This window comes from Takifugu flavidus, chromosome 21 (assembly GCF_003711565.1).
Source record: "Takifugu flavidus isolate HTHZ2018 chromosome 21, ASM371156v2, whole genome shotgun sequence".
Classification (NCBI taxonomy): Eukaryota; Metazoa; Chordata; class Actinopteri; order Tetraodontiformes; family Tetraodontidae; genus Takifugu; species Takifugu flavidus.
Window position 1 is genome coordinate 8,747,525 of NC_079540.1, and position 16,802 is coordinate 8,764,326.

General features: G+C 47.6%; 2 protein-coding genes across 2 annotated transcripts; both read left to right on the forward strand.

The window, feature by feature from the left end:
• Nucleotides 1-5,215: 5,215 nt before the first annotated feature.
• LOC130518626 (helix-loop-helix protein 2) lies at nucleotides 5,216-6,445 on the forward strand. The gene has a single exon (XM_057021382.1). It carries the CDS (start codon nucleotides 5,815-5,817, stop codon nucleotides 6,268-6,270), a length of 456 nt encoding a protein of 151 aa, XP_056877362.1. The 5' UTR covers nucleotides 5,216-5,814; the 3' UTR covers nucleotides 6,271-6,445.
• A 1,388-nt stretch (nucleotides 6,446-7,833) lies between these two features.
• On the forward strand, nucleotides 7,834-9,364 carry twist1a (twist family bHLH transcription factor 1a). The gene is given in 3 exon segments (XM_057021377.1): nucleotides 7,834-8,087; nucleotides 8,090-8,520; nucleotides 8,871-9,364. Coding segments are annotated over 2 exon segments (549 nt in total). The 5' UTR covers nucleotides 7,834-7,954; the 3' UTR covers nucleotides 8,506-8,520; nucleotides 8,871-9,364.
• Nucleotides 9,365-16,802: the final 7,438 nt, after the last annotated feature.

Here is a 16,802-nt window from a genome sequence, read left to right on the forward strand (position 1 = left end):
GTCACATGTGATCGTACGCATCTGTGCTCCATAAATCAGATCCCTGAAGACTTTGGCATGTTTAGATAAAGGTTGGGGTAAAGCAAAGCTTTTCTTTGGACTGAATTTTAGACCATTTTCTGTACAGTAACTAGAGCTTTGAGGCTAAATAAGCTTAAAATCCCTCTTTTTAAACTTTTATGCAGCAGCTTGTTTAAATAGGGACCAAAGATTTTTTTAGAATTGATGTCTAAAATAGTTTTTGAATCTTAAATCACCCTATGGGAAGAGGTGCCAGGGATGCGTTTTGATCCACTAACTATCCTACTTTATTAAGAATGATACAAAACGTGTTAGCTCTAACCCTTTGGCTGGATCGGCTCCAGCTCCCCCCTGACTGTCATCCAGAACCCCCTGAGTCCAAGCCCATCTCACATACACCTCTCATGCACCTGCACCCCTCCCTCCGTCACCACTTATTTATCTTGCCGTTCCTCCTTCAAACTGCCTCCCCCCACCCTGATGTCCGTCCTCCTACTTCCCTAACTTGTGTCCTTGATTTATTGGAGGCGGTGCGTAGTTCACACACATTCCAGTTATGACACACACACACCCCCTCCCGCCTCCCCCTCCTGTCCTGCCACTGGGCTCTCATATCTGAGCACGGTGGGTAGTTTATCTTCATGATCCTCACACAGAGAGAGGACAAGGGTGAGCAAGAGGGATGAGACAATAAGAGGAGTGTTGATTTTGTTGCACAGGCCACACTTTGGTCTTCTCAAGGAGTCCTCAGTGTGTGTGTGTGTGTGTGTGTGTGTGTGTGTGTGTGTGTGTAGGTTGGCTCTTCTCTGTTTCATGTGTCAGAATTTCCAGGCCAGACAACTCCTACATAAAAGCGCCCCAGAAGTCTGAAGCAGAGCTGCCGGTTCTCATAGTCACCGATCCAGGATCAGAACACACACGTATATGAAAAACAACCTCTGCCGCACATTAACGGGCTCGTTACTCACTCGTATTCACTCCCGCACACCCACCACGTTCACCAACCCACGATCCCTGAACCCCCACCCTCGCACGCTCTCACTGGCCAGGCTTAATTAGTTACGTGGTCAGTGCTGCGGTCTGTTGCAGCGCCCCAAAAGGCCGCCGGTCATAAAAGCTTAAGCGTTCCACCAGTCGTGCAACCGTGGCTATATATCCTCCAACGCGGTGCTGCCCGGGCCGAGTCGCACGCACCAAAGCTCGTCCCTCACAGACCTACTGACATCCATGAAATCCCTTTATGGTGTTTTCAAAGGCATTTTTGGGGGATTTTTTTCGTCCCTTCTGCTTTGCATCTCTGTTTTTATGCTCCCTCAGGTAGATAAACAGCCCACGCTCAGCTCGCACGGACAGATTCAGGCGGTAAACTTTTTCCCAAGGGGTCAGTGTCCACACACACACACACACACACACACACACACACACACACTCACACACACACACACACTGATGCATCAGCACATGCACACACCGTTAACCCTGAAAGTCAACATTACTTCTTTCTTAGTGATTCGGATTCCCATAGTTAAGTTTGTTTCCTTGGCACCCGCCACCCCCAGTAACCTAGGAGATGACAGATGTGTGTTTACTGTTACCCAATTTCGCCAGAGGGAACTGAGCTTGTGTGTTTTTCCTCATGGTAAAAACCCATTTTGACACCTCTGGGAGTCATCCATTAGCAAGCTAATGAAACTATTAATTACGCAACATCAGTTGTCGCTGCGATTCTGTCCCATGTTTCCGCCCACCTGAGGTTCTCTGTGGGGTTAGAGGTGGCCGTGAAGGCAGATACTTAGATTACATTTTTAAAAGTTATTTTAGAAGTATTTAAGTCAATCAGAAAAATATTACATTGAGACATAAATCGGGCCGAACATAGAGCCTTGAGGGACTCCACATTAACCTGGGGTTTGTATTTTCCCATGTTTGTGTTACACTGTGTGTTAAACTCAGCTGTGTTTGGTGAGTGTGAATGCCTGCACTCCTCCCTTGCTGGTTTTTCTTCTGAAATTAAAAGGTTTTAGACTAATCAGCAGTTATTGGGAGGCTCTTAGACGTCTAGACAGTGTTCAGATCCAACTGTAACTCCTCCACTCACGTCACCATAGAGATGAGGCAGGGACACAAGCCCCAAGACAGGGTTTTATCACATTTGTGCTGGTTTCATGAAACATGAAGCTAAGGCAAATTAGCACAGGCCTGAAGGTGAAAATAACTATTTGTGTAATGTGCAGAAGAGGTTTAATGAGTATCTGCTAGCTCTGAGATATAAATCTACTGAAAGGAGGGGAGTAATGAGGAGGGGTAAGAAGAGCACAGACCCTCAGCTTCAAACTCCCACAAAACAAGTCAGCCCAAAACAGAAAGAGAAAAAGAGGGTGTGGGACTGACTGTTATTCCTAGGAAAAAGTGTCTCGTGTTTAGTCACGAAGTTTTGGAGGACAAACCCAGGATACAAGTAAATGTTTTACTGGCATATTTTTCTCGTGAACGTGCAGAGCTGCAGGTCCAGGACAGAAGAACCTGGGCGGCAAAAACACTGTGGACACAAATTCAAGAAGAAAAGAAGGGCCTGCGTATAACAAACACGCCTCACATTTGAAGCGGAAACACTGTTAAAAATTAGCCATTAAGTCGCATAAATGGGGTCTTCATAAACTGAGATTTACCAACAACGATCTGCTAAAAACGCACGTGCTGACTTAACTTTAACTTATGTTAAACATTCCAGAGGAGCTAACGTGTCACCCCAAACTTCTGAGGACGTGACCAAGGTGATGCTACCGAAACCGTTTTTGCTTCTTGTTGTAAAACACAGTTTGCGGCGTGTGACTAAAAAGGAATCGACTCACAAAAGGCAGAGGGAATGCTTGGATGTGGGAGACGAGCCTGTGGGGGGCGTCTCTGACATCTGTGTCATCGTCACGGGCGGCTTTTCTGAGTGTGCGCGCGGTCGAGAATATGACTGTTAAAACAAGTGAAACACGACACCCTGAAAACACACAGTGAAAAGCCTTAAAACAATAAACAGCAGTCAGAGGGGCTGAGGAAAGGTGCTGACATGGATCGGTACATGTGGGTGTTTTAGTCTAATCCGGAATGGAGGAGCTGGGGAGGCGTGGGATTAGATCTGGAAAGGCTGGTGGAGATGCAGCGGGGTCCCGTTCCAACTTCCACATGCACGGACACACGTTTCACCGCCACCCAGACGCGTAAACACCCGCCGTGACTCAACGCCGGGGCGGCCAATGGGAGGCCGGGAAGCAGGAGCCGGTGGGATGAGCGAGCCAATGAGTCGGCGTCTGGGTGTGGAGAGTCGGACTGACAGAGGTCAAGAGTTAAACTCATCCCCTGCGCTGCCCCTCGTCTCCTCCCACCCTCTCCAACGTTCAGATACTTTACACACGCACAAGAGAGTTTTTATATTCAGCCAACATGCAGCTACGCGTCAGGCCGTCTGCGCTGAGAGGAAGTAAAATCTGCCGCCGTCTCCGCTAATCTGTGCAACAGGGAGGATCCCGGGAACACTGAGGAGGAGACGAGTGAGAGGGAGACGCCGAGAGAGGAGCAGAACAAGCGAGACGTGTCCAGTTTCAGATTTACAGTGGTGGTGGGAGAGATTTGGCTGTGTTCTTATAGCACACTGAGGACTGGGCAGGAGGAGGAGTGAGGCAGATTTACATGGTGAGAACAGGTCTGAACTGGAGCAGAGCTCTCCTGGATTTTAAGGGAACTACTGGAGGACGACTGGAGGAGCCGTTGTAAAAGATAGGGCCAGAATTTAGAAAGAATTTACAGTCAGTAATTCAGATTACAACCCCCAGTCTGTGCTTCGGCACACGCAGCAGAAATTACACCAATGCCACTTAAAGGGAGGCGAAAAAAGCGACATAAATTCAGTATAAAGTCAACAGAAGCTGCAGAAAAACAAAACCCCACATAAAGCCCACCGACACCGGCGGCTGCTGATGACTGCATGTAGCTAAACATGAAGCTTCCTGGAAGTGATGATGCTAAAAATGCTGATTCTGGCAAAATCTAAGATACCGAGGAAGCAGATTTTTAAATGTTTGACGTGAAAAGACAGATTCTTAAAGAAGGTGCGATCAGTCAAACATCCACTGTTGACAGCACAAACGATATTTTATTTCTGTGTAATAACAACAAAGGAGAGCAGGAAATGCCCCCCCCCCCCCCCCCGTGTGTGTGTGTGTGTGTGTGTGCGTGTGCGCGTGTGTGTGTTTATGCCTCTTTTGGGGTTTTACTTCTTATTTAAGACCAATATTTACCCAGCAGCCCCAGGGTGAGATTACCTCATTTTCTCCCACCCAGCTGTGCTTTCTCAACGTTTCCATGACAACTGCCGGGACGACCCATCGTGTTTCTCCGTCTGCCCACGAAACAGAGAGCAGGAAAGAGAAGAAAAGCAGGAGATCAAGAAGATATGAGTCAGGTTTGAGGAGCAAAGTGCCTGAAATCACTTTAGGGGAATAAAAACGATTGAATTACTGCTGCTGCTGTCTTAATAGTGGAAACGTATTAAAAGTTTTGAGTTTTATTGAGTCACACTATGAAAAGTCAACATCTTGGAGTGGAGTAATGTTTATCCTCACCAATACTTAGCTTTTACAACCAATTCTTCTCTTAATCTTAGATAAAAAGGATGCAAATGCGTGATGATGCTCTTACTCACGTTGCTAACTGTTGCATTATCACAGCATCATTATCTTGTGTTTTACTTACACATTTTTGATGCAGCAAAGGCTCCTCAGAACCCTCAAAGATATCATATGCATCCTCACAGGTCACTGCCTTTAAAAACAAATCAGAATCCACAAAACTATTAATAAAATCATTTTGTTTTGATGAATATGCCTGTGGAATAAATAGCCACCAGTGGGTTTTAAAAGCACCGTATTAAGCTGAGCTCAGCATGTTCCAGACTGCTCCCCCTAACCACAATAGTTGAGTTGCCCTTGAGTCGGTTATTTAATCCTCAAACACCAAAAGTCTGGAGAACGTTGTGTACTTTCTCACTCACACTTAAAGCAAATGAGCAAATGCTAATGAAAAATGTGAATTCGGTAAATGACACGTCAAGCCGCCCTAACCGCCATGAAAATATCTAATAACTAAATTGCGCCACCTTGCATCAGTCAGCATTGGCGCGAAGTCAGCAGCTCCCTCGGTGAGTGTCTGAACTGCTCTGCCATGGGAACGGACAGTTATTTGCTTTAATTTGCAACAGAAAAGCCGATGGTGTATAGTGACAGTTAGGGAATGTTCTATTTGGTCTTCTCCCGGCCTGTTTAAGTGATAAAAGTGTCATTATGTAGCCTCTGAAGCGCAGGAGAGAGTGCAAACAGCACCGAATGACCCTCTGTCAAGAGCCTCCGTTCTTCAGAAGCTCATTAAGGGCCCGCAGGAGGACCGCGCATCACCTCCAGCTTACCTTTCTCTTTTTAAAGCGCCACTTAGCGGATTCCACCCATTCGGCGGCTGACTAACGTAAGAAATGGACTCTGTTCGGAGATAAGAGGAGACTTTAGAAGGGCCACGCTGCGAGGAGGCATAGGCGACTTATTAAAACAGCAGGAAAGGCCCTTGGACTTGAGCCAATAGGATATAACGCTGATCCGACCGGATTTGCTAAAGTTTGGGATCACTTGTTGAGATGCTCCTCCGCCCCGGTCCCGTTGTGTGGTAAATGGTTTCATTCGGTTCGGGACCGTCTGTGTCTGGCGCGGTTAGATAATTGTTGCGTTCTTAGAGACCCCGCCACTGAGTGTCGAGATGCAAGGCCACTTTGGAGATGCCACCGTCACAAACTCGGCCAGTGACCTGAACCCGATGGGACCAGATGGGCAGGTGGATCACGAGCGGCCCGGTAAGACCACCCAGATGCGCCTGAACGACCACCGCTGGAGCGGGGACGCGGACGGGGGCGGCGTGCGCGCCGCGCATTTGGTGATGGGTGCCCAGAGGTGCTACGGCGGCGTGTTCCACGGACATCCCGGTAAAGCCAGACGGAGGAGGCTCATCACGGTTGTGCAGCGGCAGGCGGCCAACGTGCGGGAGAGGAAGCGGATGTTCAGCCTGAATGAGGCGTTCGATGAGCTGAGGAGGAAAGTCCCCACCTTCGCCTACGAGAAGAGACTGTCGCGCATCGACACGCTCCGGCTGGCCATCGTCTACATCTCCTTCATGACCGACCTGCTGAGGCAACACGGTCAAAGCAGCCCCGCGTGACTTTTATTGACTGAGGAATAGGAAAAAGGCACCGATCAAGGCGCTGCCGGTTGAACCGAGGTGGCCAAACCGCAAGAACCCCTGGATGTATCTTCAGCGTTCAAACTGTGAGACGGTTCAGTGTTGAAAACTTTGAACCCGGCAGGCCTTAAATAAAACATTTAAACCAGTTTCAGACGTCTCAAACCCAGTCTTCTCTCCGATTATCAGATTAGACACGTTAGACACGTTTTAAATCGCCTTTAACCCGTTTAGATCACGTAATTATTCCGTTTTACAGCTATTAATCTAAATTCAAGTTCTATATATTCTATGTACGTTTTTAGGTAATCACAAAAGTAAGGAGGTTGTTCAGGTGTGTTGCTTCAGGACCTTGGACAGAGGTCTGCAGGCGCCAGACAGGTGAGGCCGAGAACTTGCAGGAGAACCCCCGAAGCCCTCCCTCCTGACCTTTATCAGCCCCGTCACGTGCAAACGAGGTTCCATCCGTCAATTGGCTCAGACGCAATGCTCGTTATCTTTGGCACCGATGTGTGAAGTGAGCCGGGGGCGTAATTAAAGGGACGAGATCAGCTCTGGACCGCTAAACTGCGCCCTCAGAAAGAAACACGAAGGAAATGTTTGGGGTAGGGGACAGGCCCGGACCCCTCGGACCCTTGTGGCGGTTCGCTCAGGCACCCCGAGCTTTGTGCCATCCTCCCTCATCAATGTTGGGGCGTCTTGGCAGATAATTTACACCATGACCCCCTCCAAAAATGGCGAGATCCCATTCCAACCACATCTGCTGGAGTTGGATCTAAGGCTGCACACACACACACACACACACACACACACACACACACACACACACACACACACACATCCATCTCTATCACGTCCAGTGTTTACATTGCTCTCCAACAGAACGCCGCCTTTCAGCGACCCCGCTGTTAGGACGGACCCGCCCAGAAGGCTCCCTGGGACGGCCCGTCTTTTAAACCTGACCCGCTGTGTCCTCATCCCCGCGGGAGTCGGGCCCGCTTAATCGCGGGGCTCAACGCGGAGACGCTTAACGGGAAAATAAACACCGGGCTTCTGCTTACGAGCAGAAAACTCCCGCTGTGACAACCTCCTGTGTTTCAGTAGGAATGATATTTTTTCACCGCTGCACAGAGACAGACTTGATACAGAGAGACAGTAGACAAGAGACTTGGGGAGAAGTTCTCCGGTTTGTTTTGGGATGGGGGCAAAACACAAAAATGGCACAAATGCGCGCTGACACGACAGACCGACACGCATAGAGATTCTCGTTTTGGGTATATTATCAGCAAATTGAGATGTAGCCACGATCTACAGTGAAGGCGGGGCAGGTTAATGTCGAGTCTTGTGATTTAATAACGACGCGCCCCGAGTCCACCCCCCTCTCTCAAAGTGCTGTGTAGAGGAGCCTGCATGTCCCAAAAAAACCCATTCCTGATATTAAAGTTGGAACTCTCCCTCTCCCGCAGTATTATGTTACACCCATTCTCGCCCAATCACAGCCCTCCCAAAAATCCTCCAGCCCGCTCCCCGCTATAAGAGCCCCGGTCACCCCAGTTTGGCAGACACCTCTCTACTTCTGCGACTGTTTGTTGACGTTCAGGAATTTCCGGTCTGGGGTGATAACAGGAGTCCAATATCGGGCAGAAACACATTGGAAGAGACAATGCGGGACGAGGACTGCTCCCCGATGGACAGTGCGGGAAACAGCGAGGAGGAGACCGAGCGTCAGCTGCCTCGCAGAGGTGCGAGGAAGCGGCGGCCGACGAGGAGGAGCTCGGGAGGGGAGGAGGAGGAGGAGACACGGAGAGCCCGAGCCCCGGGACGAAGAAATGCAGGAAGAGCAGCGAGGGTGGAGGAGGCAGCGCTGGCAGCGGTGGCAGCGAAGGCAGCAGCAGCCCGGAGCTCTCCTTCGATGACCTACAGACGCAGCGCGTCTTGGCCAACATACGCGAACGACAGCGGACGCAGTCCCTCAACGAAGCTTTTACGTCGTTACGTAAGATCATTCCCACCCTCCCGTCGGACAAGCTGAGCAAGATTCAGACGCTGAAGTTGGCGGCCCGGTACATCGACTTTCTGTGCCAGGTTCTGGAGAGCGATGAGCTGGACGGGCGAGGGACCAGCTGCAGCTACGTGGCGCACGAGCGACTCAGCTACGCGTTCTCAGTGTGGAGGATGGGGGGCGCCTGGTCCTTGTCCACCACGTCCCACTAGCTGCTGCTCTGGATGGTACGTTACGCTGCGCCAGGTGCCTTTTAGACACTAAAACGAGCCTTTTTGACACTAAAACGAGTGGTGCCAAAATGTGCCCACGCGTTTTTACGCACCGAAGTCAGATGCACAGTGGCCCATTTTCTGCCCTGATCAATTCAATCAGTTTGATTTGTTGTGAAATCAACATTGGTTCTGTACATTTTATAAATAGAGGGAAATATTAACAAGGAAGCTGTTTTCTAAAACCATTTAATTTCCTTTAGAGATATTTAAGAATTCACTCTCCATCCTTGGGACGTCCTAGATCCTGGGTGCTTCAATCAACCTATTAATATGTGCTGTATTTCTCCTTCTTGTGTTCACAGATGATTCAGAGAGGGGGACAGATGAAACAGGCCAGTCCTGGAGATATTCTGAAACAGGCCACACGCGGTGCAGCGTGCAGGGTCCCTGTGCTTCAGGCTTCAATGGAGAGCGGGCTTTTCTTATTTCCCTTTGCATGAACTGGAAATGTCTGCGAGGGAGCACTTAGGACAAGACGGGACGGATATGAAGCTGCAGACCACTGCGACGATGAATGTTGTGAAAATAAAATGATCTCCGAGGAGACGCTTTGTCTCTGAAATGTGAGAGAAGGCCGACAATTCATTCCACATTCCCTGTGACAACACAGCAAATGAAGTATTCTGTATTTATTTTTCTACACATGATATGAATTCCTCTCTCCCTCTCTGACGAAAGTTATTTATTTTCTGGGGAGCTCCTCAGAATGTCTAATGGGGCGGGAGGCTGCACATTTCGACTGTTGTAAATATTTGGCAATATCTTGAATTAAAAAAGAAAGAAGAAAGAAAGCATACCTGCTAATTGTCTGGGTATTCATTAAGTGATTAGATAAACAGTATTAATCATTCTCTACTCTAAGGGTCACTTTTCAGAGGCTCAGCACTTTAGAACTTTATGATTGGCTCTTGATAAATTCCCATTTAATGAATCCAAAGCGGAGGAGCCAAAAAGTAAACATCTCATACTCGTGGCCAACTCTTTTTTAGAGCTCAGGGATCTGGGGAAGCTATAATTAGTTGGTGGTCTGTTGAAATGGGGTAAATGTGGGGAGGGGCAGGAGACATGTACCATATTCCCAGATGTCCCCCGAAGATCCACGGGTCAGCACGGAAATGATCTCATTACCTTTAACTGTCTTGGACCAGAGCCCCTCCCCTTCCCTTAAATGTCCCATAAATATTTAAATGACACAATGTCAGAGTAAGAATGCTGAAAAGACCCTCGTGGGACGTCCCATCGGTGGAACATGAAAGCTCCTGACGTCAACACAAACGCCTCGAGGTGTTGTTGCACGTCTCTCCGTGGGTTTGTCGAGGGATGATTATGGGAATATTCCCGTGTTTTCACACCGTGCGTTGCGTGCGGAAGGTAAAACCATCAACTCTGACCCGGGGCCCTCTCCAACCACTGGGGGGAATCAATTCCCACCCTCAGATCACCGTGGCCATGTTATCTTAAATGTGAGGCTGTTGCTCTGACACGGAGGAATGTCACCTCTGAGGCTTTCATACACACACGCACACAAACACACACGCTCTCTCTCACACACACACAGGTTATACATACATTTTTCACGCCTTCCGAGAGGAAAACACATTCCACAAAGAGAAAAGACAGACAGACAGAGATCCCCTACCATCACTTTGATGCTTTGAAGCAGCGACTCCTGTTATCAGTGTGACGGCATCTGGTTCTCTGGATGTAAGTGTGTTCTGATCGAGTCTTTGATGGCTGACACCCACTTTCTCCCACGCATTATATCTTCTCACTTTGCAGCCCTTAACTGATAGAAAATTCAAAGCCCTCCTGCCCTCCTTGTGTCTTTCAGGGCCGGTAAAAGAGCATTTATTTGGAGTTGTTATTTGGATGTTGAAGCGCTCCGGGAGAAGCCCGCCTGTGTTTATTTCCTTTTTGCTACTTTCAGCTTTCTGTCTCTCTTCCTTCATCCCTCTCTGAAGTTCCTTATAACAGGGTAACAAGAGCTGGTTTACATTAACCCAAAACCCCAGGAGAAGACAGGGGGTAGAGGAAGTTGGACACACACACACACACACACACACACACACACACACACACCACACACACACACACAGGGAGAGAAAGAGAGAGGGAGCAAACCAAATTTGCAGGTCTGGTTCCCATTAGAGCTAATCATCTGTGCTTCATGTCAACCTGAGGCAGTGTGTGCGTGTGTGTGTGTGTGTGTGTGTGTGTGTGTGTGTGTGTGTGTGTGTGTGTGTGTGTGGTTGTAGGTGTAAATGTATGTGTTTTCTGCTGCTTTTGATTAATGGGCTGCAAATGAAGACAGTCTTACCTGAGGACATTCTAAATAAGTGTTGCGCTGCACAATTCTGAAACCTTGATTCTCCACTGGGCGCTTGGAAAATTCTACTGAGAGCTGCGTGAACGTTGGGCACACACACACACACACACACACACACACACACACACACACACACACACACACACTGAAACAACAATAATTTGTTGACGTTTGCTAAACTCTGATTGTATATCTACTGACAGCAGGAAACTAAATGCATAATTTTGCCCATAATGTGACCATTTGCCAATTTTCTGCTGATTAATTGAATATGTCTGACTGATTAAAGCGATTTTGGCATTCTGAAGTTTAGGCATCACCTGTAATGTAACTGCAACCTTGTCACATAAAGCAGAAACTGCTCAGTTGAAACTTTGCATTTAAGCTAATGGATGTGACGAGTCAAGACAGGGTAACGATTAGAAATAACCTTCACCTCCTATCATGCTGTATAGGAAGGTAACTGCAGGTCGTCCTGCCTTTTCCTGCTTAATTACAAAGTGATGGTGTGCAGGAGTCAGAGGTTGATGCTAATTATTAGTGCGCATCTGCAGAGCAAATGAAAGTCAGTGATTACTGGACGGCTGTTGCTTCTTTTTTTCTGAAGTTCAGCCTTTATTTTAAAGAGGCGAGGACTTGAAACAGCACTTCTTAAACATTGAAATTGCAGCACACCTATATCACCAGTATTTGCTCCACTTTTGATCATGGTGCGCCTCAAGGTCCAGCTCCCGGACCGTTACTTTTCTGCATTTTCCGAATGTCTTTTTTGTCAAATATTTTATTTAACCTCATTAACTACACATTTGACTCACATTTGACTTTCCTTCTGTGGAGCTCTGAAGAAATCATTAGATCCCGACTCATTTTAGCTTCTCGAAGACCAACTTGGGCAACTTAAGAAGGCAATAGAAATATTTTTTTTCTCTAAATCTATGGGACATCTCCACTCGTTCCTCCCGTCATCTCTTTGCGGCGTTTGGCCGCATCTTCCGGCTCCAAACGCTGCGGTGCTTAAATCCAAATAAAGCAGGGAGCATTTGGCAGCTTGGCAAGTCAGTTGAAAGAGAATCTTAAGTCTACACAGACGGGGGCTTTGTTACAGCAGGAAGGAGAAGGGTGACAGAGCGACAGGGAGGAAGTCCGGGCAAAAACTGGCCAAGTGATATAAGGACTGATATGAGGACTCCTACACATGCACGTTCCCTGAGGATGGTGCCAACGACACCCGTCACTCCCAAACCCAACCTTTGACCTGTCGGTGCTGACCTTGTCCCCAGATGACGGCGACCCCCAGCTGGACCACGAGCCACCGCATCGATCACCACAAAGTGCCCAGTCAGGTCAGTAATATCCTGGAGATGAATGGGCGGGGGAGTGGAGATAGAGTCCGAGCTGTGGAGGAGAGGGAGGACAGAGCAAAGAGCTGATTGGAAGGGTGAGTTTGAGAAAGAGCAGGATGATAAACAAACGAGAAACGGAGGAAGAAAACGGGGGCGGGAAGAAGGAAGCAACCTTATATGAGCCGCTCCTGCCCTGGGGCTGTTTATCTTGCAGATTGAGTTAAGCGCAAGTTGCTTATAACTCTCCACATACCAGACAGTATCACAGTGACCACCGCTCAACGTACATAAACATACGCGCTTTATGAAAGAGCAGCATCGGCTCATTTAAGCACATAGGGTCTTTCTCCTAACTTAATTTACTTCAAACTTATACAAAGTGCCTTTATTGGATTGTAGCTGTTTGAATGTCAAATTCTAGATTAAAAATGAGCGACCTTGGGGACTTAGACTGGTATGAGACATAGATCGGGTACTGATAAGGTCACACAGTTGTAACAAAAAGTAGCATTTTGCACCCAACAAAGGTCCATTCACAGCAAAGATGCAGGTTTGGCTTTCAATCATTATGATGCTCAAACACACACGGAACCGTGTAACTATCGTTGTGAGGCCATCTCATTGATATAACCTGAAACCAAAACTCCCCACCCTGAAATTCAATAATAAAGTTGTGACCTGTGGCATGCAATCCCCAGGTAAGGGGACACCAATACAAACGAACTTCCTTGTATTTCTTACTTTGTGAGGACTTTCATAGGCATAATGCAGGACCCAGCGAACTCCAACCTCAACCCAAATCTAAGCTCAACCTCAAAACCGCCTCTTAACTCTCAAACAGTCGATCAAAGTTGTGAGGACCGGCCAAAATGTCCTCACTTCCCAAAAATGTCCTAACTTTGCTAGTAGAATAAGGATTTTGGTACTCACTATGTACAAAAAACACACACACACACCACACACACACACACACATACACATCATCCTTCTGGATTATGTAAAGTTTTTAAGTTTTACTATGTTGAATAACCAAAGTGCAGCCATAGTTTAGAGGGCCCCTGTTATGAGTATGAGCACACACACACACACACACACACACACACCCTGACACTAATGAGAGATGACTTGGCAGTAGGAGCGATTCCAGCCTCGGCGCTGGTCTAGAGGGACCTGTTCTGGGAGAGACGGAGAGGTTGAAATCAGCAGCCTTCACCACGGTGTTTATTGTAGGGTGGTCTCTCTCCTCAATCTCAATATTTTTTTTACTTTGAGGTGGTTGGGCTGTGTCTCTCCACCTCTCTCCTTCTACTAATTTCCATCCCCAAATCCCCCTGCTCTTCATCCCTCCTTTAATATGTCCTCTCTCTCATTTCCACCCCCTCATTTAACCCCCCCTCCCCCCTCCCTTTGTTTATCTCCACTTACAAATACAATAACACTCATCGTGCCTCACTATGTGCTGTGCACGCTGCTACACGCCAAAGTTCTCTGCAGCAGAGGAGATTGTCATTGGGCTAGAAAAATCTGATGGGGGGGAACGCTGTCGAGACCAAGCCAAAGATGTCGGGACTGTAAGAAAACATCGTCTTGCTGATGTAGTGATAAACGCTAGCCAGGATTTTTTTTCCCCAACTGTGCTCGGAATTAGTGTGTCTGTTTTTTGACATTGCAAAATTCTGAGATTACAACATTTCATTTGCTTTCTCTCCCTCCCTCTCGCTTTTAAAAAGGTGTTGCTTGAGTGATTTTATAAGCTTGGCATTTAGGGCCATATTAACCATTCTCACGGTGTTTTTGGTCCTTTTAAATGGGCATAAATGTCCCATAATTCCACAGTCCTGCAGCCTCACTGGCCCAAAAAGATCACCTATTATGAAAAGCATAGACAGGCTTTGCTGACACTCAAAGCACATTTAAATGCAACAAGAAAGACGAAGGGTGTGTGTGTGTGTGTGTGTGTGTGTGTGTGTGTGTGAGTGTGTGAGTGTGTGTGTGTGTGCGTGTGTGTGTGTGTGTGTGTGTAAGAGAGAGAGAGAGAAATGATGTGGTAGTTATAAATAGTTAGATCATCTGGAGTGAATTAGAGGTACAGTATTTAAGTGAACAGGTCCGCTACCTGCAACCACAGAAACCTTAGACCAGAGCCTAGCTCGAAACACACACACACACACACACACACACACACACACACACACACACACACACACACACACACACACACACACACACAGTAAAGAAAAGAAAAATACATCAATGAAGGCAGCGAGGACATTAAGAAAAACGGAGGGAGTTTGGCTGTAAAACAAGCTGCGGCTTTAAGATAAACAAGGTCGTTGGAGGAAAAATGCTCCACATCGGCTCAATAATAAAGTGGGACAGGAGTCATAAAGTCTCAGCGAGGTAGTTAAGCTTAAAATGGGCCAGAAGGGCAGCTCACACCTGCATGGACAATCCTACAAGCATCATGCACAGAGATGTGGGGCGGAAAATGAAAATAAGGGAGAGTCATTACTCACAGGGGAACCCCCCCCCCCCCCAAAAGTGCCATTCATTTATTTTACATTGGTCATTTAAAAGCTAGCACTAGCATCATGGTCATGAGTGTGTGATAACGTTGTTTCCCCAAGCCAATTCATACGATTGCTACACTAATACCAATAATCACTCATCAGTGTATTTCCTCAAAAAGTTTGGATTTATCCACGTTTTTCCAACTTTGCCACTAATCTAAAGGCCCCCAAGAGAATACGACGCAGGAAGTGGGCCCTCCCCCAGCACATTTACGCTCACGCACGGTGAAACCTGAGCCACAGGAAGTGGTCCTGCACAGCATCTTGTCTAGGCAGACAAATTATTCACCATTAAAAAAAAGCACCTTTCCTCCTCTCCTCTATATTTTCCCTCCCCAGCTCTACACCCTGCTTGTCTCCTCCTCGTCATTTATTGTTTTCCCTTCGGCTCCCCAGAGACGAACGGTCACGGAGACAGAAAGCTGGACTACCTGTGTTATCTCAGACTGAGCCGCATTCAGACCCTAAACGAGCTGCCGTTGTGGCTGCACAGGCCCCAAAATTCCGGGAAATATTCTCCTGTGGTGTTCCCTCAAGGCCTGCGGTATTCCTGCCCACAGTATCCCCACAACGCTTTTGTGGAATTTCCTAAACGGATGAAAAGCAGGTTTATTTGAACTGTTTTGAAAAGCACAACACAGATCTTCCTTATCACTGCACGACTGCTTCACATTACTGTATGAATCCAAAGGTCAAGAGGTCGAGAGAGACTAAAACACTTGTGCGGATTAATGAAATAAAAAATAGGCACCCAAAACTCGAAAGCAATGCAATATTAGCTAATAAACGTCTCTGATGCACAAGTACAAATGGACTGAAGTGGTTTAACGGTCAATATCTGTTATGCATGAATGTAGGATGCATCACAGCTTAACACAGGCCACAGGTGACTCCCAGCAGGTGATTCTAGTTCCCTAAAAACCTCAGCAGGACGGATGTTGCTCAGCGGAAGAATACAGTGCTTAAATGTTGAAGAGTCTTAGCGGGTTTGACTGTAAGTAAGTCTGAGAATGAAAGTCATTTTCCTTCCCATCACCTCTAAAAGGCCCGGCTTCCTGCGCCTCTGCGGTGGAGTCGGCGGCCCGCGATCCAGGCTAATCTTACATAGCGAGATATACGCTCCCCACAAGGGCAGTAAAGAAATCCGAGGCATATCGTGCCCGCGTGACGCCGCTCAGCACCCGACCACGTGCGTCCGTCCTCCTCCAGCAGGACCGTGTCCATCACCAGCAGGTCGGGTCAGATCTGGTTGTGTTAAACGCAGCGTCCGTTTACCCTCGGGCGAGTTGGCAAAAGGACAACCGGGGACACAGAGACGCGCATTCATACCTACGCACACGTGCACATACGTATAAATGGGTTGATTCTGGAGTAAACATCTTACTCCTATAATACCCACAGTGCCCTGGGCTGCTTGGCCCACCAGCTTGGCCTGCTGACCCCGGTGACCAGGGTGATTAGATATTAGGAGCCCTCATCTGCAAACATTTAGCCAGCGTCACCCCAGTCTTCCCCCTGTCACCGTGCCAACAGCGCGGCCGCGCACCCAAAGATGCGACCAAGCATCCGTGGCGACGCTTCATTATCTCAGACATGTTGATCAATCGTCACGTTGCTTCTGTTGACAGGGAGGAAAACACCAACGTGGAGCTATTTCCACGCGCTTGATTGAATTATGACACAAATGTTGACCCACCACGTCAGCAGTGACTGATTGATATGTCCTTAAAGTGTATCCTGCTACTGCTGCGCCACAAAAAACATTATTTTACATATATAAATATATATCTGCCTTTTGTTAGATGTCTTATTTTAAGGGCGCTCGTTCATGATTGTTCTTTCCAGCTTGAAGAATTTCTCAAGGCGTCCAAAAATAAAGGCCATAAAATTATTATGTTGTTGCATTTCAAAACAATATTAAACCGAAGCATCTACTAACGTGCATTTTCCTCATCAGGAAATTACTGTGCGGCGTTGCATTCCACCTTTTGACCT